General features: G+C 40.8%; 1 protein-coding gene across 1 annotated transcript in view; it reads right to left on the reverse strand.

Annotated features, from left to right (window-relative positions):
• Positions 1–944: 944 nt before the first annotated feature.
• The window catches only part of DGCR2 (DiGeorge syndrome critical region gene 2), a 53,213-nt gene continuing 26,232 nt past the window's right edge, over positions 945–27,925 (reverse strand). The window contains exons 3-11 of the mRNA XM_035890476.1: positions 25,842–25,964; positions 16,430–16,555; positions 13,898–14,108; positions 12,837–12,913; positions 9,962–10,138; positions 7,686–7,889; positions 3,585–3,737; positions 2,754–2,990; positions 945–1,955 (exon numbers count right to left, since the gene is read on the reverse strand). Of these exons, the coding sequence (XP_035746369.1) occupies positions 1,714–1,955; positions 2,754–2,990; positions 3,585–3,737; positions 7,686–7,889; positions 9,962–10,138; positions 12,837–12,913; positions 13,898–14,108; positions 16,430–16,555; positions 25,842–25,964 (1,550 nt within the window). The 3' untranslated portion in view covers positions 945–1,713. The remainder of the gene's footprint in view (positions 1,956–2,753; positions 2,991–3,584; positions 3,738–7,685; positions 7,890–9,961; positions 10,139–12,836; positions 12,914–13,897; positions 14,109–16,429; positions 16,556–25,841; positions 25,965–27,925) is intronic.

The raw sequence follows: 27,925 nt of genomic DNA on the forward strand, positions 1-27,925 counted from the left end.
CAGCTGCACTGGGAAACCCCAACAGTGGGTTAGGATTTGTCATACAAGTATGATTTCTCATCGTTACTAGAAAAATAGATCACATACACACCCCCACGTGGCGTTTTCTTCCTGTCCCTCTAGGCTTGTACCCTTCATAAGGTAACAGGAGCACACTCACAAGGGGCATTCTTTACAAATTCCTTACAATTCATCTGCTGACTGCTACAGGAAGTCAAGGAGCAGAGGCAAGAGGAGGATGGGGGGAAAGGGTAAATTATTTGTACACCGAAATCCAAACTTAAATTTAAAGTCACCTGTAAAGATTATTTTGCACTCATTATCAAAACCAACAGTGCCTGACTTTGGGTTTAGTGAGGGAGTGAATGAATCTTTTTGCCATCTGTAAATTAACTTAAAGAGTTCAATCCGAGGGGGAAGTTTAGGATGACATAACAGACTGAAGTAAACTGCTTTATTGATTTAAGTACACCAAGCTCATTATAACCCCTCGTGGGACCTGGATAAATGGTTTGGGGGGCACAGGGGAAATCTCTAGAATAAGGCTGGCGATTTATGGGACTCTGATAAGGATCGAGTGTCCAATTAGAATTAAACATCATGTACAGTGTGTGTTGATCACTGTTTTTAAACGGTATTTGAAGAACTGTAAAGAAGTGAAACGGAGGGGAGGGAACACATTTACATGCTAAATATAGCATGCAATAGGAAAAGCAAGAATAATGGTCTTTTATCCAGGCCAGTCTTGTGCAACCGTTCACTTTAAAGGAGTTAAACTACAAAGAAAAGTACCTCAATCTTCCTTATGGGATTGTAACAAACAGGGGCTTTATATAGGGAAGTCAGACTGCATCAAAGTTAATTGCTCCCCATCTCTTCCTTAAAGTACTACCTAACACGTATGAGGATTCTACCGAAGGGACACAAGGATTACACAGACCCAGTTTTCTTTATGGGCCAGAAGTTTGCCCGACAATATGACATTTTGCAGCTACCAACAACAAACGATTGTAATTGCAAATCCTGGTTTTCGTAGTACCCGCTCGTCACGTATCGTGTAGGTCATTCATCCTCCGGTCCCTACGGTGTTCTGAAACAGCAAAGCAGATCAAAACACGCAGATTTTTTTATACTGTGTAATTCTTACTTGGTGGCATGTGTTTTAGCTCCTCAGTGTTCCCGCTCTGTAAAACAGGCCCCCACAGCCCCTTCCCCTGCAGTTCTGTCTTCTCAGCCTTTTCCAAGTGTAGCACTGAAGCAAGAGAGAAAGCAATTGATCGAATGGCAACTGCCCCCACCCTCCTTCTCCGTCGTCTGTTCCCTGGATCCAGTGGTATCCAGCCAAATCCAAGCAGCTTTTTTCTGATGTAATTTTGTTTCCTCTCAGGTCAAGAAAAAAAAAAAAAACCAAACAAAAAACCACAACCTACCCATACTTTTCACCTCCTCAGAAGTCAAAGGAATTCTCTGCACTATTTTCCATAACCAATGGAAAAAAAGAGCAGTTATACAATCCATATTTACAGGACAAACTGATTAGTGAATGAATAACGACAGCCAAAAAACGAGAGGGACAATCCTAATCTAGAACATAAAAGCAGTGTTCAAAAAACAAAGTGGAGATTCCTTCTGAAGTTCCAACCACGGATTAGTGTTTGTCTGTGCAAACAGTTGCTAAAACTATTTCTGACCGGCAGTCGGCTTTTTACTCCTTTATACAATGGTGTTGAGAGAACAGTGGCTGTGACGGCTGCCCGTAAGAGTTTCTGCCGGAGTGTTTTCATTTAGCGGTGTGTCAGGAGGGACAAGAAAGGTGCTGCTGTCAGCAGAGTCTTCCAGCTCCACTGGAGAAGGCCCAACTGAGGGAGGAAGCGATCCCTCTGTAAGCTGTGGGGATACATCACAGTTTCCTAGTGATGGAGGACTGCTTTGCACAGTCTGAGAAAGAACTCCATCTGCAAAGGACAAAAAACCAAGCAGAATCAGAACGTGAAGCCTATCATTTCACATTCCCAAATAGATTTACTATCTGTATTTCTGGAAGATTATATTTTCCTGGTTGTGCATTAATGCACAAAGAGATGACACTGCAAAAGAGGAAAATTATGTAGCAAAAATAAAACTTGGATGTATAAATAAGATAGTTGCACTAATCAGGCTCACTTATCTTGTGAGATATGCTGCTATAGAATCCCAAATTGGAACGATTTCTACAGTATGCGAATATCGCAGCTGCAAAAAAACTGAAGAGCGCTGGGTGAATCATTAGAAAGTGATATTTTTGGTCAATTTTTGGGGGGTGTGGGTGGGGGAAGTGGGGAAGAGAGAAGACACTGGATGCATTTTACTCAAAATCTCTTGTACTTGATATTTCTTCTACTTTTTAATACCAGTCTCTATAGACCTATCTCCAAAAGACCAGAAAAGGTACCAGCATAGTGGAAACTAGGCAACAAGGTAACTCATCCAAGGTAAGGCTTGAAAATAGGTAAGGTCTAAGAGTTAAACTGCTTGCAGTGTGGATTCCACTTGCAATTTAGGTGATCCAAAGAACCTTTGAGAAAAAACAAGCTTAATGATACATTTTAAGAAAAGACTTTTCCATCGCAGAACTAAGAGATTTTATCATTAAATATATTTTCCCAACACAGTCATTAAAGCACGTTATTATAATTTAAAACAAACAAACAAAAAAATCTACCCTCCAGCCAAATTGAAAAAGAAGAAGAAAAGAGAAGTTACTGCCTGCATACCTGGAGTGGAACAAAGGATGCTGTCTGGATTGACAGAAGCCTCATAAGGAGGAGGTGGGTCATCCGGATGTTGAATATCTGGATACTTGTAAGCAGTATAGGGTGGAGGCGGATCATGGAAATGAAATGCCCCACCTTCCCCATCATCTGAAAGATGCAGTGGAGTAAGGCCAGTTCCAAAACCATCGGGACCATAATCAAAACCAGGCATCCTGCGGCCCAAGTTAAAATGGTGCACTATTTCAAGAGAAGAAAAAGAAGTAAATTACTTTATCCCATGCTTTCTTCTTCAATTTAAGGCAAACCTCAACACCTTTCTCCACTTTACACACCCAAGGAACCATGTCTCCTGAAGACCTAAAAAGTCAACTCACTGCAGTTACACAACGATACCCAGGCCCACATGCTCCCAAGCCTTTTTGTCCTGCACCACATCTAAATTTGAACCTAACCTCTTCAAACTTAGGAGATCATTCACACATAGAAGATATTTCCAATTTGGACCGCATATAAACAAGTATTTTTCCATTATCAGCTAAAAGAGTTCAAGTTTGAAGAACCTACACAGACACAGAGAGGCACAGTCAAGCAAGACCATGACATTTCTCAGCTTTACATACATCAATCTGTCAATAATAACCACGAAGCACAAGGCGATGATATAGAAGTTTTTTCTTTCAATGTGGAGGGGTTTGGAGAACCAAAACTTGTACAAATCATGACCAGTTCAGGCACGGACGTTTTCCACAGATTTGTATTTCTTCTACTCTCTTTATTCTGAAGCACATACACTACTTAGATCAGGACTCATTACAGATATAGGCTACTTACAATTTGCTCCAATCAAAGACTCTATGCGCTCTCTCCGCCTCTGGCGTAGCCGGTGGACCATGAAAAGCAGCAGAGAGAGGATGAGGAAGGAAGAAATGCAGCTAACAATCAGACGCATTCCACCAGCCATCGAGTCAAACAAACTGTTGCCATCTGTTACATGAAACATATAAAAGAAGGCATTACTTTTGTTCAAAACTCATTTTTCATGATGATGTTCTGACGGTAACGGAGAGATAAACACAGAGTGGATATTCATTGGCCTAGTTTAACATTTTTCCATGTTTCAGAATGTGATGGGTTGACCCTGGCTGGACGCCAGGTGCCCACCAAAGCTGCTCTACCACTCCCCTCTTCAACAGGACAGGGGAGAGAAAAAAATATCAATAGGCTCATGGGTTGAGATAAGGACAGGGAGAGACCATCCGCCAGTTACTGTCATGGCCAAAACCAACTCAATTTGATAAAATTAGTTTAATTTATTACCAAACAAATCAGAGCAGGAGAGGATAAAAACCACTGACTCTTAAAACACCTTCCCCCCATCCCTCCCTTCCTCCCGGGCTCAACTTCACTCCTGATTTCTCTCCCTCCTCCCCCTCCAGTGGCACAGGGGGACGAGGAACAGGGGTTGGGGTCAGTTCATCACACGCCATCTCTGCCGCTCCTTCCTCCTCAGGAGAGGACTCCTCACACTCCTCCCTGCTCCAGCGTGGGGTCTCTCTCACAGGAGAAGCCCTCCACGAACTGCTCCAACTGCTCCAAAAGCCTGAGAACGGGCAGATCTACACACTATTTCACTATTTCCACATGACTTCTGGACATCTTAACTTTTACATTTCCAACAGCAAAAATCTCTGAACGTTGTCATTATCACCAAGATGTGGTCATCTAAATTCCCCACGTCAATGGTACATTGGTTAGTGCTATTAAGTGATAGGAACTAAAAATACCTTAAGAAAGTGAATCAACAGGATAATCATCTTTCAGGAACTGAAGAGATTAAGGTAAACAGGAATTAAATCTTTTCCTAGAATCACATAGGAAGCAAGTGGCAGAACATGAAACAGACTGAGGAGCTTGGGACTATTGCTAACCAGATCCACACTTGGAAGGCTGCTATGAGTAAATTGTCACTGTTCTACCAGTGCCAGGCATGAGAGGTATTAATTTTTCACAGTTCAACTGATCACACTTGGTTATGCTCATGTAGCATGCGCACGTACAGATACTCCACACAAAGAAAAAAGATTCAAGGATTCCTTAACAAAAGAAAACTAAAAACCTCACAGAAGTTGTAAGTACTGACTTGCTACAAATGCTAGTAACAGAAAAATCCACCTGATTTATACATCGTTGAAGTATATGGCTAACAGGCTGGTATTTATTACGTAATGCATTCTTGGCAACAAGAAATTCATTTAATAGTGCACTATGCATAGAGCTCGAACACTACACCCTCTCAAATCTGGCTGTGCAGTACAAAAGCCTCTGTGCTGTCAAACCTTTTAGCAACTCTTACTGTCAGAGCTTAAAGCGATGCAGTCACACACCTACCCAACCAGCACGCCCTCCTGAACGCAACAGACCTGTCGTTGTTCCTCCTCCATTTTATGGCAATGCTGACTTCACGAACGTCATAAATTACTGTTAATAACTGCCTTAAATAAAGCAACTGAAGTAGAACGTACACACAGGCAAGCATGATGCAATCTTGTAGGCAGAAAGCCTGACTTCCACGTATTCTCTTTAGGCCAGCTACAACTGCAGTTCTCGGACCTTCTGGGGTGTCTTGCGCCTCTACCACACTGCTCCCAATCTTCGAGAGCTCCTAACGTTCAACCTGTTTGGCTGGATAAACTATTGTCAGGTAAAGTCCTAGATTAAAAAGAAAGACAGAGACCCAGCTTGTACAGAACAGGGTAAGTCACCACAGATATCCAACCCACACAAATACAAATAGATTATTTCAGAAAGGCTGTTTTACACTCAATACAGTAGTAGTACCCTGTAACTGCACCGGTTTAGGCACTAGAAAAGCTTCTGCACTACCAGCTCTTTCAAAGTATTTTGCTTCTTTTATTACCTTTTCACAAATAAGAGTTGCAGGTCTGTCTACACAAGAGCCACACAGAAAAAATTATTTTCTACCACATCCATGGAGCAGCAATAAACGGACTGCCTCGGTTTCAGCATTAGTACATGAAAGATTTTCCTCTGCTATTTATCTTCAACTAAATGAGGAGAAGCATCTTTCAAGAGAGTATAGCTGTGATTGCTCAGCTTACTCCTACCACTGAAAAATTCCCCTACTACCAAGTCCTTGAGAAATATTCGTTATCCACTTGTAATCATTGCTCACCCACTCACACTGCAAGAGCTGATTACCTGCCAACCCAACAGCAGGATTTATTTCCTCCCGGTCTCTCCTTGGGTGATTAATTTGCTTACTGTTGATTAGTAAACGGTTTTCTTTCCTTTGCAACAGAGCTTAGGGAAGAGATACGTAAGAATTGGACAAAGATAAATACATGCTGATTAAAGAAAGTAATTCATTAATTTTGTCATCTGAAATAGTCATTTATAAACACCCAGAAGGAAAACTGAAATGCTTCATATCACTAGCTGAAGTAACTTCATTATGAAGGAAGTCTGACAACTGCTTGATGACTCTTCTCTCAAAAACTAAGTTACTAAAAAAACCAGAACACTTCAGGCAAGAGTATAATGAAACAGTCTTATTTAGTGTCAGTACAGAAAGAAGAGCTTAAGGATCAGAAAGGATGTGGTAAAATGCACTCTTCAAATCAGTATTCATGAAATAGTGAAGACCTGCAGCAATAAGCAAGGATTAAACAACACGGCACAAGGTTATCCCAGGTCATCTTATCCTGTCTGCTGGATGATGCTTTCCTGACACTGTTCCTGAAGATAAAAGAAGTGAAAACAAAGCCTTAACTCTGCTGATAAGAGTGGGAGGAAGACTCCCACTTTCTCTCTGCTCTTTCACTGACCAACCTGCAACACCAGCTATGAACATGTGTCAAACTTAACCCTCAGAATGAATGTGAATGACAGCAAGGAGGAGCCAGTGGCCTTTAATGATTAACTTCTGTAGTTAAGACAAGTAAGAAAGACTGCAAATTCGAAAGCAAATAAGCACCCCTTTTTGTAAGACTGAAACAGAAGTCTCTGATGGGAAGAGTTGACCCATCTGATGAACCCATGTTCTGAACCCCGGAGTTCAGAACAATAGTTTAGGTTCTTTTAAAATACCAGGAAATAACAGTATCACAGAATGGCTGAGGTTGGAAGGGATGTCCCGAGATCATCTAGTCCAACCCCTGCTCAAGGAGCGTCAGCCAGAGCAAGTTGCCCAGGACAAGAGTCCAATTGGGCACTGAATATCCCCACAGATGGAGATTTCACAAGCAATCTGCTCCAGTATTTGACCACCTTCACAGTAAATTCCAAGTAAGATACATTCCATTTTGCAAGTCTCTTCACAGAAAAATAACCCCCCCCCCCAAGATCTACATCTCCAAATGGTGACTGACAAACAGTTCAGTCGGAATCAACTGAAGACTTTACTGATCCAAAATAAAGAGCTGCACTGAGATGCCAAATCGAATAAGCAAGGTTGCATGTCCTGATTATTACTGAAATTCTATACAATTTATAAACTTTGCTTCCCACGTGATCCCTGCATGCAAACTTCCACACACATAACTGCTCATGTCCAGATAAAGATGCTTAATTAGTGCTCAAGAGAAAATTCTTTTCTTTTCAGACAACTAAACATAACAAAGGAACCATGCAAGACACTCTACTGAAAATCCACAGTAGTGTCAACCTCCATACAGAAAATAAGCTACTGCTTCTCCTATACGAGTAGCATCAAGGATGACTAATTACTAGTAGCCACAGTCTGAAGTGTTTCATATCCCATGATTCGAGATCTTTCCCCAACGGGGACATTGTACCCTGCAATGTTGAGGCATTGAAAGGATGCATCATTTCAAACAAAGTTACATCCAAAGATAATCCAAGTTGAGCACAGAACTCATTTTTCTTGACAAAATTGTCACAGTCAACTCTTACCTGGGTCTAAACATGTAAATTTGCAGCACTCCTTCGGGTCTTTGCGATACTGCTGACACCCCTGAGGCCGTTCACACAACGCAGCCACGCACATTTCGGGTTCGCCGTTGTGACATGTGCAGCTCAAACAGGGATCATTCCCTTTTGGAGTGAAATAGTAGCCTTCATCGACAATGTTGTCTTTGATATCAACACAAGTCTGGCCTAGAACAGAAACACACATCAATATCCAATATCTGTGAGCCTGCCAGACAGGAGCCCAGTTTATTCTGTTACATTAAGTGATTTGTAAATATAAGCAGGCCACCAGTTAAAAGCCACACCTTCACATTAAAGCAACTTTGAAAAGGAATCTCCAAGGAGTGGGGAAGATAATGGATAGTCTGGAGGCACGCAGGGATGATTTACCACTCCAAACTGACAAAGTGAATTTATTATTTAATGGAATTGACACACTGTCAGGCATCCTCTCCAAGACACAGGAAAGCAAGTGGTCTGAGCAGTTTAAGCTTCACTGTCAATGCCTGTTGCAGCTCCCTCCCTGTCTCCTGGTATGCAGGAAAAGCTGGATCTTCTCCGGGCCAAACCTGAAGGACACTTTTAACAGACCAGGCCTAAAAATGGAAGCCAAGCAATGATACTTCCACTGCCCTAGCTGCATCCTGATCCCTGCCCAGCAGAGGAAGTAGAGGCGTCTCCCGTCCACTGTCCTTTCCTCTGACCTAACAGCAAGTACCAAAACCCCAGAGGGAACACAGACACCACTGGGACCCGTCAGCTGAAGCAACTGCTTAGGGAGGGTGGTCTGTCCCTACCACCCTACGCACAGGTCAGCTGCAAGGGTCCACAGGGAAGTTCAGACTGAAGAGACCTAGGAGGTCTCCAGTTCAAAGCAGGGCCAGCTAGGACATCCCAACAGGTTGCTCAGGGTTTTATCTAATCTGGTCATAAAACCCTCCGAGGACAAAGGCCACACAACCTCCCTGGGAGTCTGTTCCACTCTTGACTGCCCTCGCGATTAAACAGTTTTCCCTGGCATCAATTCAAATCTCTTGTTTCAGCCTAACATCCCTCGACTCCTGCCATGCACCACTGTAAAGAGCCTGGCTCTATCTTCCTGATAACCTTGGAAGTCCTGGCAGGCTGCTATCAGGTTCCCTGGAAGCCTTCCCTTCTCCAGGCTGAAGGAGCCCCATTTCCCACTGCCTCACCTTGAAGGACAGGCGTTTCAGCCCACATCACCATCTTGCTGGCCCCCACTGAACTCGCCTCAATTTGTAAAGGTCTTGCCAACACTTCTCTTGCACCGCAAGCCCCAAAACTGGACGCATCATTCTTCTGCTCAACTTACACATCTGACACCCTCACCCTCTGGTTAACGTTTTGGCAGAGCTATCGCCTTTCTTACAACACCATCCTGAAAAGATGACCAAAAGATGACCATCTTTTGATCATCATTTTGACTAAACACATGTCCTTCAACATCAGATTCCAAGATCTTATTACACCTCAAGGTAGACCAGGTAATATCCTGTCTTCCTAATTTTCCATTTTTCAGGTGCAGAAGCAGGCAAGGAAGGGATGAATTTTCCTCCTATGGCATTCTGCAAGTCTTTTTTCTGCTTTAAAGAAAAAGCAAACTAGAAAAAACTTCAAGAACTACAGTAGAAGTTGAACAACTTTTCTCCTTCTTACAAAGAAGCACCATCTATATCAGGTATCTTAAATATTACCTGAAAATACTGCCAATACCTCTGTTGGTATAAAGCCTTTTGGAGTGAAGAAATGCAAGATACAAAATGAAAGCTTTTTTTTTTTTTTTTTTTTTTTTTTTAAACTTTATGTCAATAGCTCCACTTGCTTTTTTTCCCCCCCTGTAGTTCTAACAATTGGCTGGAAAGAATTTAATAGAATTTGCTATATGCAAAATAAACCAGAAATAAGTGTTGCCTCATTTTCATATGAAGTTAATAATTTAAGAGTGATATTTATAATGAAGCACTTTTTAAAACTTTTTTTTTCTTTTTTTACTTTATTTTGGGGCTGATATAGCTGCCTAACAATCATTTTTTAGCGAAAATCTGTACGTGGCTGACAACCACACATTACGATGCTCTTATTTAAACCAAGAAGAAATTTAACTTCCCCCTCCCTCCTTTTTTTTTTTCCGCCCAATTCACTGGGCAAAAGGTAGAAAGGATAACTAATTTCCCCACATTTGTTATATGCATATTTAAACATGCAGCACAGTTAACACTGTGCTAAAACCAACTTACTCCTTTTGCAGAGGAATGAAGACTTCTCATAGCAGTTTTCAGCATACCAGCTGTGTAAACCGTGGTGCCGAAGGGTAGGAAAATGGAAACACTGAAGCTGGGCACAAAGAACGTTTTCATTTTCAGACATAGCCGTACCAAAGATAGGGTCAGGGGGTAAAAATACTTCTGAAGAGCCTAGAACAAGATGGATTGGTATAAGCAGCCTGTGGGTATGCAAAGCTTTAGAAAGGCTCTGTAGCGTCACTCATTTCATGCATACCAACTCTGCTACAAGGCTACTGTCCTCTAGCTTTAGCTTCCATTAGCAACATTCCTCCGGGGGAAGGCAAACAGCAGGGAGGGAAGGGGTGACTCACAGAGAGAAGATGCTGCTGTTCTCAAAGTACTGGGTAATTTTGTCATTCTGTGCCAGCAGGAGTGATGCTCTGATATCTCTACAAGTGCTGCTTTCCAGAGTCCCACGGGGTTTTGCCTGCCAGTAGTTATGCACCCCTTGAAACAACGGTGCGTTTGGCCACTCTTGCTACTAGTGGAGCTAGAACCCATACCAATCTTGCAGCCGGCACTCCAAGCACCTCCTAGTACTTCCAAAGATGTGTGTGCATCTACCCTGTGCAGCGCACTGCAGAGCCGCTCCCCCACGTCTCGTGCCGCTCATTCAGAGCGCAGAGCAGTGCTACGCAGAGAATCACAGAATCACACAGAATCACAGAATGGCAAGGCTTGGAAGGGACCTCGGGAGATCATCTAGTCCAACCCTCCTGCTAAAGCAGGTTCACCCAGAGCAGGGTGCGGCTGCAACGCCGCTTCTGCTGCTGTAGTGGTGGTATGGACTACTTGGTCCTTCCAGCTCACACGATTGTTAAGAGACTATATCGTGATGGGCTCCAAAGAGTGCAAGAGGTGTTGAGGGCATTTGGTAACTTTTAAAATCGTTGTTTCTGACCAGTGTCTTGCTCCACCATTAAATCTGCTGGTATGCAAAGTTGCAGAGATTAATGGGAGACCAAGACACAGCAATTCTAAAAAGTAGCCTATTTTACATGTTTTCAGAAGCCTACTTTCCAAATCTGTGTGCTTAAACACCGATTTTAACAGCTCTTGCAGTTAGCATATTACACAGTCTTCTCACACGATGGTCCTTTCAAACACTGTCAGGTATGATGGGTTTTGTTGTTTTTTTTTTAAGTACAACTAGGTTCTGCTATCATTTTTTTGAGGACTCACCTTCCACATGTCCCATAATGGATTAAAATTTCCAAGCCACAGGACCCTAAATCACTTTTCAAACAGATACTAGGAATTCAGAGTCTGCCTCACTACAAGTCAATGAAGCTTAAGTAAAGCTTTTCAGAAGCTGTTGAATGCTACTGTGTACTACTCTGTACTTTATTTCACAGAGGTATCCCTTTATTAGAAAGAAAGCTTGCGAACAAGAATACATGGTATAGAGAAGGCTTAAATTTATATAATGCATTAAATTAAATAAGACTTATGATAAAAAAAAAAAGTCATGATTTTTCTACAAGGTATGCCTCCCTGGTTGTAAAGAGTGTGTCAGCAGATGGCAGTACAGTCAACTTTCCAAATAGCAAAGAAAGGTCCTTTTAAGGAGAATTTTTTTTCTTCAGCTTCACAGGAGAAATCTACTTATATAATCAGTTTTGTCCAGAAATCCCTATTATGAGAAGTTGGACTTTCCTCCCTCCCTTTCCCTTGCTGTCCGAAGACATCCTTAGGTGCTTTACTTTAAGGAACTAATGAAAATGTTCCTGCCTCACAAGAAGGAGCAATTTCCTCTGAATATTCACTCAACTCTGTTCACTTAAAGGACAAAAGAAATCAGTATTTTTGTGCATGGGAGCACAGTAGACAAATACCGCCATTAGAAAGCTATGCAGGGTTCTACTACTTCTCATGTGTCAAAGGAAGTATTTTTTCAAGACTCAGCTGTTTAGCAAAATTCTGTTCATAATTACGTATCTGTACCTAATGGACAGCTTTCCTTCCAGATTTTCCATTACTGAAAATTGTATACGAGAAGAAAATAACTATTCAGATTAGTTTTCAAATGCTACACTGGAAGTCAGTGCTGATACTTACAAAAACCATCTTTGGTTTAAATTTTCCATTACCTAAACCAGTACAGCATTTAGACATTCATTTCTACACATAAGAGTTCATATAACGACTTTAAGATTAACTAATCACTAATCTCTCAAGTTAATTAGTTGAAAATAAAAGGTATAGAAGCATAACTTTGCATTTTCAGCAGAGGGAGCTGTTTGGTTTGCAATTGAAAAAGTTCAGCCAGTGATGCCTATCAGATTAGCGTTCAGTTTTCCATATAAACTGGGATTTATTTCTGGGATTAGGCAAATTCTGCCGTGGTTTAAGTAAACTATCTGAAGTACTTTAAAATGAAAAAAAACCTGAGTAATTCTGCAAAATTCAAGGTTAAGTATATAAAAATCTACTAATTTTTAAAAAGCTAAAACCCCCAAATATCCTACGCTAGTCTATGCAACTACTATAATCAGGAGTCAGTAGTTCATCTAGACATTCACCGCAAAGAATGAGAAACTACAGAGTAGTTTCCTTTTTCTCAGCTTAATCAAGGGTAAAGCACGAATAAACTGAAAAACACGTTCTTTCCACAACATGTCAATGTGAAAAACCATGAAGCTTCTTACACTTGAAAACATGTGTATTGAGTATTAAACTCCTGTTTTGACACTGTAAAGCAAAGCAGTTCCCCTGCACTATTTCAACACTATCACCGAAATAAGTTACGCTGTTCTTGCAAATCATATTCATGCTTTAAGACAGTTTCCACGGGCCATTTAACTCAGTAATAATTTGAGAGGCCTACCTTTATAAGCTACTTCCCAGTGACCTTCTAGAGAGTGATTTCGACTGGTGATCACATACTGATATCCAACCCAGAACCTACAAAAATAATTAAGTTAGATTCTAAAGATACAAGCCAAAAACATACTAACAAATTAAAATAAATTACACAAACCCTTCCAATGTCTTTATACTTAAAAGCTAACTTTCAAAGCATTCTGATGATTTTTTCCTTAACATTTCAGCCCACACGCTGGCTATGCAGAGAGACCACAGTTGAGGAATAGAGGAAAGTACTTGATAGTTTTCTATGTTTACAAATGATAACTCACAGCATCTTTTATTTCTACTCATAAGCAGCACCTTATTCCGTTGGTATGGCAGCACTTGTATCTCAAACCCAAAAACCACACAAAAGCATCCAAAAGTCAAGTATTTTATAAACATATACTGTCAGACTGTTCCAGATCAAGCCATCTAACTCCCCAGAGACAGAGATACATCATTACTGAACCACTCCTGGCGATCGGTCATGGCAGCCCATGAGACTGACAAAAACCCCACAGGCAAAAAAAAAAAAAAAAAAAAAAAAATAAAATTATGTTTGTTGTGAACAAACAGAAAGAAATATCTAAAGCCACCAGAACATAGTTCTTGCAACTTAAAATGGCTTTTCACTTCATTCTTATCTCAAACTGGCAGTCTGTTAGAGCTACTGGTATTTAATGGAAACAAAAATTCTGTTGAAAAATTTAAAGAATTGTTTCTATACAAGGCAGTGCAGCAGTAAGTCACTGCAAAAGCCGTCTTCCCTGTTGCCGTTCGAGAATACTAGTACATTGCCGAGACAGCCTGGAGAAAAAAAAGACTCTGTTGAATTGTAGCCTACCTGTTAATGTTAATCAAAACATGCAATACGGATTGGTCACTGCCAAACAGTCAAGCACCATGGCCAGACTGGGTTCTTAACCGGAAGTTAATTTTACCATTAGATTTTCTAAGCAAACTGAACTACCAGCATTTGTATCACACAGAAAACATTCTCATGTAACACGAGATCTTTGTCCTTTCCTTCCTACTCACCTACGCTGGTCCTTCCTTACAAATGTTTTTTCTTCCAAGTCCCACTCTTGTGCCAGGATAAACCTTAGCTCCTGGTCTGCAGTGAAGGTGGCGAGGGACCCATTCACCCGTTGACATGTCTGCACGGCGTCCCAGTAGTTCTCCCCATTTAAATACACTCTGTAACAGCTGGCTGTGCCCTCATAGTGGTGCCATCCTGTTGGGCACTTTCCTAGGAAACATGAAGAATAGAAGGGAAACCATTCCCCCCAAATTAGGATCTTCAAGATAATGCATCCTAATCAGTTCATGACAATGCAATACATAACCACTTGGATGTGTACGCACAATGTACCGTGCATTCTTCACCTCACCAGGAAGAGATGCATGCATTACAGATCACAGATTTGCTTTAATACAGTTTTTGATACAGGTTTTTTTTTTTAAATGTATTTAAAAAGATGCAACTCCTAGTAATGTTTCATTGTACTGTGACAGCCTTTAAAGTCTTTAATTAAGACTGATGATCTACTGTGGACAATATTCCCCTGCACATCTTTATAAATCCAATCAGTTCGATCAATCCAAGTCAAAACAGGCAGCAAGAAGCAGGAAGAAAAAACCAGAGGTGGCCAATTTAATGGCTTTGTCTTTCTATTAAGTGGTTAGCAATACATCCAACTTGCTGTGAAGTTTTCAACCTACTTTTACAAGCAGTCTCAGTAGTATTCACATAATCCTGCTCCCATTGTCAATCACTAAAGATGATGGGGGTTCGGAGGCAACTGTTCTTTGCTTTGGAAAAAATATCACTGCAAAGTGGATCTTTAGGAATTAGGACGGTGATAGTGTGAACTGCTGTCTCCGCTTTCTCTCAATTAACTCAACTGAGGGAATATCCAACAAAAGCCTCAAGGCATTTCTGGATGAAACAAGCCCCTAAGCTTTTGACTGGCATTCTTGGGGGTGATGGGTAACTAATAGATAGAATCAGAGACAGGCAGATGATGTTTAAAACAGACATAAAATAAGATTTTAGCACCTGCATTTTGCACAGGACTCAGAAAGGAACTTGAAATTCCCAAACTGTTTTATGTTCATTGCATGCAGAGTTCCTGTTCTTAAGCCTCTTTATTCCCTTCACAAACAGTGAACTTTATCATCAAATGATGATATACAAACTTAGATTTGAAGCCCTTTAATTTAATATCTTTGCTTATTCTCCATTTATATGGGGTCTTTTAAGATCTACTGTTTGCATCACTACAATGGGACAGAATACAGTATCAATCAGACTGCAGAGCATATTAGATATTGCTGTATCAATTTCTAAATTGCTTTACTGTCCTCTTTAAATCTACTAACATAATTTAGCTACCAGAATCCATGACAAATCAAAATACCTATTATAATAAGCATTTTTGTCCTCAAGAAAAAAAAAAACAAACCAAAGGTGAATTCTTACTTTTGCTAATCACTTGTTTTTTTCAGATCACCATAGTCCAAAGCAATCATTCCCAACTACTGCCATACTGTCTTCCCCCCATGTCCTCTTCCTAACCTGTCCCATCCCTCCCTCAAGGGCTAATCAGCGCTGTCTCACGTTCCCAAAGCACTGGGTGATCCCTGGAGCAAAGAGGGAACCACAATAAGAGGGAGAAGGCTTAGGTGTTTTGGGCCTGGAGAGATTCAGAGGCAGCAGTCGCTATGATCAGCAGGGAGGGCACTTGCAGGACGTTTTGAACGCTTTCAATAAGGCTAGGACTAGAATGCCAACAGTGGCACTAGCAGGGCTCCAAGTGAGAGGGTAGGCTGACATGGAAGTGATATTTTTGAAGATTCCTGACTGACTGATGGCAAAAGCCATTCAAGTGATTAACGGTTGGACTCGATGACCTTAAAGATCTTTTCCAACCTAAACGATTCTATGATTCTAAGTGCTACATACTTCCTTGACAGACTTTGTCTTCAGAGAAGCAAGTGAAGAATTCCCTTAAGTTCCCCACTCCCTGAAGGGTATTTTTCCTATTAAAAAGGATACAAAACTTACAACATCTGAGATGTACTTAATTAACTAATAACAGCGCAACATCTTTAAGATCATCTTCAAAATTACTTCAATCAAGAGCAATCAATTTTGGTTTCCCTCCACTTTCCAGGGGAACAATCCTACATACAAGCTCACACCAAGAGACAAGGGCTAGACTATCACCCCTGCTGCAGGCTGAAACCACCACTTAAACCACGGGCCTAGTCTTCTGTAATTGCAATGAGTTATAACAGAAAATTGCAATTCTGGTTTCAGAAAAACAGGATTACTAAGGAAGCAGAATTCTTTGCATGTATTGGCCTGCTACATAAACTCTGCAATGTAACAGGACATATATAGAAGAAATGTACAGAAGCCTTAAAAAGCATTGCATGTGACTAAAACCTGGTCAAGAAGCTGTGCAAGAGAAAAATCTCATTAATTTCTCCCTTAAAAAAAAAATAGCCTAAATTGCTAAATTAATTAGCAGAAAGTTGGCCCAGATTTCCCAGTCTGCAACTTACTGCTAAATCGGACCGGCTGTGCCACATTGACAGTGTGAAAGCGGGTTGTCTCTCCTCCTCTCCCTCGATTGTGCCTGGAGTCCACATTCTCCTTCCCATGGTAAGTTCGCTGGTCCCCTGTCAAGCCTGGGGACCAGAAGGAACAGTCAGTACTGGTGAAAGATGCAAGCAAAGACAGATTCAATTTTATTAAACTTTCTTTGTATTTCAATACAAGACATATATAATAAGTAACATAGTCAGGTAAACAAAGATGGTGGATCCCTGCAATAACAGCTTGGCCATTTTACACCGTACGTAACCAAAATACCTACAATTGAAAAGAACCAACAAGCCATTACACAAGTCTTGCAGAGTAAGCTAAATATTTTGGCAGATTCTCAACAGCCTGCAGTTGTACACAAGACTTGATGTTCATCATTTCAACTGCTGCAGCAAATGCATCATCCCCAGCGCATTTTATCTGCTCCTGTTTGCAGGACTACCCACTCTCCAGCTGCTTCATTTCTCAGTTGTGTGTTCAAGGAGGTAAGACACTTCTCCAACACATTTTCCGAGATCTAGGACAAAATTAAAACCAGGAAAGAAAACCGATCTTCAGCCAGGAGAACAAGGGTTTTCATTCACTCTCAAGCTTCTAAAGGAAATGTTAGCTCATTATTTCTGAAACAAAAACACATACACACCCTCACCTTGGTGTCAGGGTTTGTAACAGGCCTACATGACAACTGCATTCAGTAAATTAGGAAGAACACAGTGCAAGATATTATTCCGGACAAGGGGCTGCGGGGCTCCACATGCCTACCAGGAGTAAATAAGGAGTGCACAGTTCAGGTGGAGATGCAAAGCTAGCAAGATCCTAAGTAGGAAGGCTGGCACGGTGTTAGGGAGAAACCTTTGAGAAAGGCGGAGGCGAGGACCGAGACAGATTAACCTGGAAACAAGGGATTAACTTTAAAAAGAGAAAAATTAAGAACCCAAGAACATAAGCATTAGAAATATCTACTAGTATGCTATTTAATAGTAACTAGGTGTTGTTAAATGTAATAGAGTTTAACCAGCACAAAGATCTACGCAGACATTCATTTCTATATAAAAAATTCAGCTTATTTTCCTTTAAAGCTGATTAGCTCTATTTAGCGTAGCGAAACCAAATAAAACAGTCATGGTCCCCAATAAAGAGGAGCTACACAGTCGTCTTCAACAGGTTTAACTACATCTGTTTGAAATATATTCAAAACTCTGTCAATAAAGCTTTCTCCTTTCAGACTACCTTTAAAAAGCAAGAGGTCCATAGCAATTTCATGATAATTTAAACCCAGAGCTGGTGATTGTTCAGTGTATTACCTGGAGGGAAAGACCTCCAGAAGACCCACCATCAGACGACACACTCCTTGGAACAACTGTTGGCACCAATGAGCAAAAAAATCACTAGCTGGAGCCCAGGAAAAGCAGAGTAGCTTTGCATTCAGCTGGCTCTAGCATACTAAGTTTGCCCTGGGTTAATGGGATAAGCAAGGGATATTTAATTATCACGTTATCCTAGGAATTACATGTCTATAGAGATCACCCATTAAGAAATGGCTGTGCGTAATACACTCACATGGCCTTACAGGAATAAAGTAGTAATTCTACTGTTCAATATTAGAATACGCTATTTATCACAGGCAAGATGTTAGTGCCAAGAAATTCAGTTAGCGTACATTTCAAAGGACACAAAATGGTGAAATAATTTGACAGTGAAGATCACTGATTATTTTTTATTACTTTAAAGGCCAATCTATTTTTAATTTTAGAATTTGACTGTTCTTAATCCTAACGGTTCAGTAGCAGTATTTACACTGTGATTTTCAGAGCGACACTGAGACACTAAAAAGGCAAATCTTTAATTACAGTAAGACTTTAAAAATAATGTTAATTAATGCAGAATGCTTTATCAAAGATGAACAGAGCTCAGCATGGGAAGCTCTATTTTCCCATGGCATTAAATGGTAACAACTAAACCCAAAGAACCCGCAAGAACCAAACGCAAGAAGAATTAGTTCCCTTTCAGAAGTGAGAGCAGATGCAACACCATATGGCTGACCCTCCACGGCTAAACAGAACGCCCACGAGGACTTAACAATTTACCTACCCGGGGAACAAAACAGAAGTTCACAGGTCTTAACATGCGAGGTTAAGAAAGGGTTACTTGGGCTAACATCTTAAATGGACAAAATTTATTGCCAGATGCTTGGAAAAATAGCTACACAGATCCCACACAAAGTGAGGTCAATCAGTTCAAGCAGGACGCTCGCTCCTTCCTCGGTGCCTGCCCGTGCCAGCAGACTCGCCGCTGAAACCAGGCAGGACTGCAGAGGCAGAAAGCAGCCACCACCAGTCACTTCTCCCTCAAGCCCAACACTATCAGCTGCTTAATAAACTGGTGCTCTTCAAATATTAAATTGCTGCTATTTGACCTGAATTTTTGGTCTCTGAGAAAAGCAACGATGACAAGTTTTTCCAGGGCAACAGAGATGCTAACAAGCCTTTAAGTCACTTGGCTGCCCTGAAAAGCTGTTGCAGATTCTGGGTGGCAAAGGTGTAATTGGACTGGGGTTTTATTGTACCTTTTCAACACACTACAGAAGAATTTTCTATGTACTTTGCTGTTCCCACTTCCTTTACAAAAATATTTTTATCTTTAAAAATAAATTAACAGTGCCACAGACTAAGCTTTAAGATAACAACCTAAGCCAGAAGATCACAACCTAAGCATGTTTGAGTGTTTCAGAAAGGAAAAGCCATCACTTTTATTGCTTATGTGCATACTTAATACTCTGAAAGCTATCAAATTTTGGAAGATCAGCTATTTTCCAAAACCTTTATTCTTCTACATACTACGACCACAAGCCGTGACAGCAACAGTAGTATTTTTACTAGCCAAGACAGATAGTTCTGTTTCCTTTGACTTCATACAATTATATCAGAAATGTAGTTTGCTTCTTAGTTGGTGGAGAAAAGGGAAAAAAAGGGTTCAAGGAAGAATTCATGGGGCACAATTTTTTTTCCTCCCCTCACATAGTGTTGCATGGTAGACACGAGCATCCTCCGATCTGTTTCCAAATCGATCAAGTCATGATTAGTATTCCCCCAGCTCCTTCCAATTTACAGTTGCTATCTAATTCACTCCTGCACGATTACAGTCTTAGTGCTATACATCAAGAAAGTTGCCCAACCCTGCTGATTCCGTGACTATTTTCAATTGTTTAAAACTTCAAGCTACCAATTCAGAATGGAAGTTTGCCACGCTGGATGGCTCCTACTACATTTTATATTGGTAAACTTTTTCAGATCCGAATCAAAACAGTTCAATAATTGTTCAGAACAAGAATTTAAAGATTGGAAGGGGAAGAAGTTTTGCTTACATTTCTAGCTACCTTTTAGCTGAACAGGTGCTGTCGCTGCAGCCTGCAAAACGGAGCCCTGCTAACTCACAGAAAAAGCTTTGTACCATGTGTGTAAGTGTTGCTGTTCCTGTTGGGGACACAGAAAAAACAGAGGGGACAAATGCAGTCAAGTTTAAGTCTGAAAGAAATATGAGCTTGCCCATTATTCACAGAGGCTGGAAGGAATTCAGTTAACGTTGTCCATACTCTTCTGTGTACATCCATGGAGATTACTCTGCAGCATTTATCCACGGGATCTCGGCAATGCTTTCTCTGCATGTGGTGTCTCATCAGGGGAAGCCAAGTACACAAGCAGAGCAGAAAGCTCCTTTTCCATCCCCCTCAGTGCCTCCAGCATTCAGACCAAGTAAAAGGAAGCAAAAAGCCAAGTAGCACAAATGAAACGTGAGCCGAGGAGCCGAGACCACACAAAAGTGAGAGCTGGCACCAGCTGAGATGGGAACAGGCTAGAGCGTACGCGTGCAGAGCAGCACCACATGGGGGAACAAACATGACACCAAACGGAAAATTGTGTTCGGAGGAGCTAGAAGAGAAACTGGAATCTGCCACACGTGCCAAGGTCTGCTCTGCACCAAAAAAAAGGACGGGCAGACAGAAGGCACTGACTGTAATAGAGAGGTCCTTGTAGGGTCAGGACTCAAAGGGGTGAACACTGGATTTGGGGGAGTTGAACTAGTTTCCAGAGTAACCGTGTCACATATGGCAAGTGACTCAAGCCAAACCCTTCACAAGGATGGATGTGCTATGTCAAATTATGTCAAAATTAAACTGTTTGCGAAGCAACCAGGTCTTGCCATACCTTACTTGTTCAGAGATTTGAGTTGCTCCTGTTTAAACACATAGATTCTCAAAATTTACATCAAAAGCTGCCTTGTCCCCTAAGCTTCAAATTTTCCGTCCAACATATTACCTACAAAAAGCTTGGAAAGCTTTTAATTCCATCTGGTAATTTGAGAGGTGAGAGAACTTCAGGATTAAATCCAATTTTGTGCCTAAAGATTTGGAAATACAGTTCGGAAGTCCCCAGAGAGGAGTGATTCTTCTCAGATCAAGCAGCCCCACGCTTTGCGTTATCAATTGTATTATACTAGGAAATAAATGACAGCCAAGAACAGCATCCTGCCGTGCTGAGCACCTTTCAAAGTAAAAGACTGACAGTAAAGAGCTTATAATTTAAACACCACGAAGTAGGGTAAAAAGGATGCATCATATAGCAGTTCAGCAAAGGCTCAGAAAAGGTATAGAAACGATCAGAGGTTTTTATCATTATTATCTAGCTTTAAAATGGAGATGAACCAAAAAGTGCACAAGTGTCACAGTCTCTTCAACCACGCACAAGTATCCTTGGCAAAACAAAACACAAAGCTGTTTATGATCACTGCAGAACAGTGTGCTGCGGCTGCTGCTTTATCAGTTACTGGCCATCCTTTCAGCTGGCTCCTCAAAGGAGACTTTGCAGACTCAAAGGTGATACAGCACGTAGGTGCTGGGGCAAGTGACCTCCTGGTCTGCACATTTCTTCCCGATACAGGATCTGGGGAAGTCCTTACAAACAGCATCCGACATGACATCGCTTAAAATCAGCACTCAGAGTTAGCTTCCTAGCAAGATTGTTTCTGTATGAAATTAGGCTCCCAATTTCAACATAAAACCATATAAAATCATCCTGTTTGCCATGGAACTGCAGGCCAGCTCATACTACTGCTAGCCACTGCTGCCCCAGGACCACCGCTGCCAGGAGGGCCAGCTATCCAGCGCTGACTGCGGCCTCAGGCTCAGGGCGGGAAAAAAACCCCAAGAATTCAGCTTGCTGAAACTTTCCAGTGTTCTTGTTTCTGACCAAGCAGGTCTGACCTAGCAGGTCTTGTTTCTGACCAAATGGTACTGGGAAATACCCTAAAGAGGAAGAATGTGGCATTAGGCAAGGGTGTGCACTACGGGATGAGCTGAAGGTTTTCAGATTCAGATGCTGAGAGAAGCCCAAGCACAGCTTGACAGCACAATCTGATCACTTCTTCCTGGGAAGAATTCCATTTTAAAAAAAAAAAAAAAAAAAAAAAAAAAAAAGGAAGGAAGGAAGGAAACAGAAATGATCACCAATATAACTGCAAGCTGAAAAACTGGTACGGGTAGGATTTATGAAAGGCACTGGAATTTAAGACATCCATTCACATGTAACAGAAACAAATACCAAGCCTGTAGCATAAGAATGAAACAGGTAAACAGGCAGAGCTGTACTAAATCCTGCTCCACTCGACCTGCTGAAAATGAGTTTTGACCAAAAGGCCTGCAAAGAAGGTGGGATATTTGAGGAAGCTGATCTGATGCTCTGATAGAAGCAAAGCTGGAAATCCAATGAGCAGTAAAAGGCAAACTGTAGAGCCCTTCCTTCTTAGGGGTTTAAATACAGAACTTTTATAAAGGTGGAAGAGTTATGTTACTACTTTGATTACTCGTATAGAAACATAAGAGGAAGTGAGTGGACCTAATAAATCCCCATTTGTAAAAGTCCCTGTTTAAGATGTTAATGCCTGTTTCTACCATTTCACAGAACACACCACTGTGGAATAAACTATTTTTAGGATCAATTACTGCTGATATGGAACAGTACACAAATTTCACGAGTCTCCACTGCTTAAGTAGCAGAGAGCTGCAGCCACGCGCTAGGTAAACCCTCCCAGCAGTTTTTAGTATGCTCACAAGAGCAAGCAGCCAACAGTTTTAGTCTACCAGAGAGATGAGTTGAGGGTAAGCACTGCTGCAGATTCCACTAACGTTTGTGTGCCGAGTCAGAAGGGCAGGGGGAATAGCACGTTACACATCACAAGTTTGGGACTGAAAGGAATTCCATGTTTTAAAGGAAAATGGTCATCCTGAAAAGAGACAGTAGGAATAAAAACAGCTATAAGGACTGTCTTCAGAGAAATATATGGTCTAGAAAAACCAGGCATTTAATACGCTTATTCAGATTGTCAATTAATTAGTGTTTTACCTAACTGTGTTCTGAAAAAAAGCCAGAAGAAATTATTCTAACAAAAAAGTCTTAGGGTTTGGGGTGTTTGTTGTACTTCAGAAAACACACAATTACCAAACTAATTTATTAATTAATGATCCTTTTATTCTAATAGGAGCTTTGTTACTACTATGAATGAAATCAGACCTAAAAAAGGTGAACTAAATCAAGAGCACCAAATAACTTACAATGGCTTTGTATTAAAACTTTGAAAATACCAACATGACTAAGTAGTCATTGAAACACACTTCTTCATCACCACAAAACCCTAGTTCCCTGCCACTGATCTTTTCCGAGCTGCTCACATTGGAGTGTGCCATTAGTAGCTCAAAGGCTGAGAAGTAACAAGCTTCCCAACCAGACCCAGAGCCCTTTCTTGCAAGTTTTCTTTTCATGCTTCAGAGAGATTTCATACCTTTTAATTTTAAAATATTTTAATTCTCCAAGTTTCACAAGTCCAGATGGCTTCATTAACTAGTTCTTTTAGTGTTCAGTCTGCCTTTATTGAAATTAAGAACCTTAATTAAAAAGTATTTAAATTTAGCTGAGTCATCTCACAATTGCTCATCTAAATACAAAGGCATTTTCTAAATTTAAAGCTGCATCATTTCTTGTTCTTTCAGTGGCCAAAGAAGAAAGTTATCACTCCTGACGTATGACTACGTGCTACTATTATTAGTAGCATTAGCTCCTTAATCAGCATCCCAGGACTTAGTCTCTCCTATGACTGGTCATGTGTGTTTCACTTTCCCCAAGGTAAGAAAACTGCGCTATTCCAAACTTATTCTGGCCTCAGATTTACTTTCATGTATGCCATTCCTTTCTATACTCCAGCACACCATTCACATGCACACCAACCTGTCCTTATTCTCAACAGTTCTGAGTAACACATGCCCTTCAACGCCCATTTCAGGTGACAATGCTATCCCACCAATTTTTGTTACAGGTATAATACAGTTTTTAAATCCTACACCAGTAGTTCTTGTTCCTCTGGTTTGCTGGCTACACTCCTGCATTACTGTGCAAATATCCCAGTTCTTTCAGAAATGCCACACCCAGCTTTCTGGCTGTTTTACCGAGCACAGCCTTTTCACCAATTACTTATCCAATTACTGTTCTCATCAAGTGGAATAGTATCCTTCTCTATGCTGTCCATCATTTTCCCCTCTACTATTCTTTATGTATGTTACTCTCTTCCTGCATAACAGACATGGCGATGAACCAAGTCTCTCCCACACATCTCTCTTCATTTCTTGAAGTTCTTCTCATTGTGTCAGGCCAGACAGTCCAGTGAGACCTACACCCCAAACACAAAAGCAGAACCTATCTACTGAGAAATGTTACTTTCATAAAAACCTCTTCCTAGCCATATACCAAATATTCTTTGTAACTCCAGTCCTTGAGTCAACATCGTCCTGTTGCAATCTCCATGCAACAACTTCAAGTGCCGACTAATAAACTAGGCAACAAGAGAAGATGGAAATACTGTCTCCTACTCATGTGGATGTTCCAATATTCCCACAAGTGAAGCCTTCAGTGCTCTTTGAGTTGATCCAAACATTAACACGACTCTGCCTTCCCCTAGCCATTGACTTCCATTACACCTTCAGAATTTTATTAGGTCCCTATTTTTTCACATTTGGCCAAAGTTAGCTAAAAAGGAGGAAGAATACAGCACTACTATAAAAGCATCTTTCTTTAGGACATCCACATCATAAAGAACATCCTTAAACAGAATATCAATGGCACAGCTTAATTTTTGATGTCAGAAGAAACTACTGTCAGTTTTTTCCCCTGTGCTGCAAATATATACACTCACACAAACTAGCCAAAAGCTTTCTAAAAAGAGCACTGAACACATTCTTTTAATTATTTGTGCGTAGCAAACACTGGGGAGATGGCCAACTATAGCTCAGTTTCAAAGTTTGGGTGTTAGATTTACTTCTGTGCTTCCACTAAGAAATAGGAATATTTAGAAGTGCTTGTTGCTGTAAAATACCGATGTTACTATTTTGTAGCACGTCTCTAAAATAGCTCAAAACTGAGAATGATGACAGACTGAATGCTGTGATGACAAAGTTCACGTGACTCTCTCCCAAGCAAATTTAGTTTAGTGGCAAAGAACTTCTTAAAACAGTTTTTGAATGTAATTTAGTCAACTGTAGACATAGAAGTTTTGAATTATGCCACAGCTGAATTCATGCTTTCAGAGTCCTGCATCGTTGCTAGCAAAAAGAAAAAAAATAATTTATAGGTCCCTTCACTTTAAGGCACGCAGAAAGAGTTGCACTGGCCCGTTTGTCAAGAACTAATGCAAATGTTCAAAATTGTGATTATATATTCACAACCAAAAATTTTTGCTTGCTGTTTTTTTAAAGACAGCTCAGTCTCCAGTAGCTTTAGCCGAGAACCACTGCTGGTGATAGGCTTCTGAAAGCGTACGATCGCAAGAGGTTATGAAGAGTAAATACACCAGCTCGTACAGCAGAACAAAGATTCTCCACTTAAGCACAAGAAGCATAATCAGAACAGGGAGAAATAAAACAAGCTCTCTACCCAAGTCCAACAATGTCACCCAATACAGTTTGAGTGATATACAACCAAAAGAGTAATTCCGAATTTAACCACAGGCCTATGTGTCATTTTAGTTTAATTGCAATGTATTTTTTCCTTGTCACGAAAGTCTCTTTAATTTAGACTACAGACTCTCCTCATCTCCAGGATACCTACTCAGACTGTAAGAATGGAAGGATAATTCAGACGAGCAAAAAACTGTAGCATTAGTTGCACAAAATGAAGAGAAGCCAACGCAAAGTTTGTTAATAATGGGTATAGTCCTACCAAACAATCTCTACTTTCAAACAGAAATACACAAGCAATCTTAAAGAGTCAAAGTACTGTTGCAAAACCGTCTGACAGTGGGATGAGCAATCTCCTCAGCTTTACTTACCTGGACAGTCAACTTCATCACTCTCGTCCTCGCAGGTGGGCCAGCCATCACACTGCCAATTTGAAGGGATGCACTGGATGCTACCACTCCGACACGCAAACTCCCCTGGAATACAGCGGAGCTCTAGGAAAGAAGAAAGTTGTGCTTTGTTTGAAATGTTATTTATTCTTGCAAGTCTATACATACATGAATCATCCATCATGTAACGTATCACTGAGGCGTAATCAACAAAACCTCTGGATACCTCAGCCTGTTACAAACTGCTTCATTTCAGATCACTTCCATGTTTTAAGCTGCGCGTTTGTGGTTTTAATAGACAGGAGGGCCAGCTTCCAGCACTTGGGAAATAATTCTCAGACATCCGCAGTAAAAACTTCCTGATAAAGACACCAGGTGTGCAGCTATCACCATAGCGTTACCCATTTACCCCTTGTGGGGCACTGAGGACTAGTTATTCACCTTTCTCAGAACCAAAGTTCAACAAAAACATATTATGCTAGTTAAGTGCTAGATTAGGCAGTAAATTCAAAATCCTATTTCTATTCCAATCACTACCTATGCCAGGACCTGCTAGACTTGCACAAATGTCCAGCCTGATTTCGAGCCATTCCGCAGAAGTATGTGTAAAACAATTTCTATATCCATGAACCTGTTTTCACTTTCTAGCTTAAGCTCTTTTGTAGAATTTTCCCATATGAACACAACCTTTATAAGAAACTGTCAATATCTGCAAACATGTAGTTCCTGCTTCTCCAAGAGAACTGCCTACCCGCCATCATTACACTGACAGACCTCATTAGCATTATAAAACGTACAGCTTTTTTTCAAAGTTTTTTTATATCAATTCCATCTATCAAATGCCAGAACCTGATAATTCAGCTTCATTTTGTGTCCCTCAAAATATTTTGCAGAGGAAAAATAATCTGTCTATGCAAGTGAACAGTTCTAAGTTTGTTTAGAGACGCAGGTCTGCCCATTAGCATCCACGGGCTCACTTCTGCACCAGACCATCGCCATCCGTCTTTCTTCTGGATGGTGGCTGTCAATTTTCCAACCAACGTTTCTGAACAGTTTAGCATGTTTTCCTTTCAGAGAGCTACAATAATCCCAGGTAAACTATACCTAGAGAACGATCACCTTTAAAAAAAAAACAAAAAAAATTTTTTTTTTTCAAGTAAAACACGCTCATCCCCAATATTTAAAGAATCCAGCAGGTAACTGTTTTGCAGGGAGAAACCTCTAAAAGAAAATTTAAAATACAGGTATGTATTCTCTCATCCACAGCTTATAACCTAAAACAACAACAACAACAACAACAAAAAAGAGAAGAGCTGTAATTGTAGTTTTTCCCTTCTTGAAGCACGCATCTAAATTAAATCAAGGCAGAAGTCACATTTAAGCATTCAGACATGACCAGGCATCATAAAACCAGGCATCATGCAACTCTCAATAAAAGCTGTACCTGTACACCTAGTAATTGGGATTCGATATTGATAACAGGCTTCTAATTTGATGTTAGACTAAAATGCAGTTCTAGTCCCAGTTTCTCTTCAAAGCACAGACCTGCTCTTCTAGAAAAATAAAAGCGGGCACATCCTCTTAGCAACCACCTACTCTGAGCAAACATCCAGGTCACCAAATGGCTAAGAACTCAGGCAGACCTGCCAGACTGCTGACGGCAACGCCAGACCGCGCGGCAAGGCAAGAGTGCTCTCACCCGTGCAGGGTTTTACTCAGTCCAAACAGCTAACAGGGAATGAGCACAGGGAAAACGTGTTTAGAAAAAAATAATTAAAAAAATAATAATCTACCAGCTTAGGTCGTAATTATCCCCCCTGCCCCAGAACAAAAACTGAAGTATTTTATTTAGCCCAAAGAGGGAAAGGAGGAATAAAAGGTTTTATTCCCCCTGATTGGGGGAATAAAACGTTAAGATTCACTCACCCAACGCAGCAAGAGACAAACTTTAAAATCTATCTTCAAGGTCGGTGTGGGGGGGGGGAACCCAAACCAAACACATACAAAACCTCAAGCTGAAATGAAAGCCATTCAAATTTCAAGTTCACAGAAAAGCGTCAACTCTG

This window comes from Egretta garzetta, unplaced genomic scaffold, assembly GCF_000687185.1.
Source record: "Egretta garzetta isolate BGI_Z169 unplaced genomic scaffold, ASM68718v1 scaffold343, whole genome shotgun sequence".
In the NCBI taxonomy this organism is placed as follows: domain Eukaryota; kingdom Metazoa; phylum Chordata; class Aves; order Pelecaniformes; family Ardeidae; genus Egretta; species Egretta garzetta.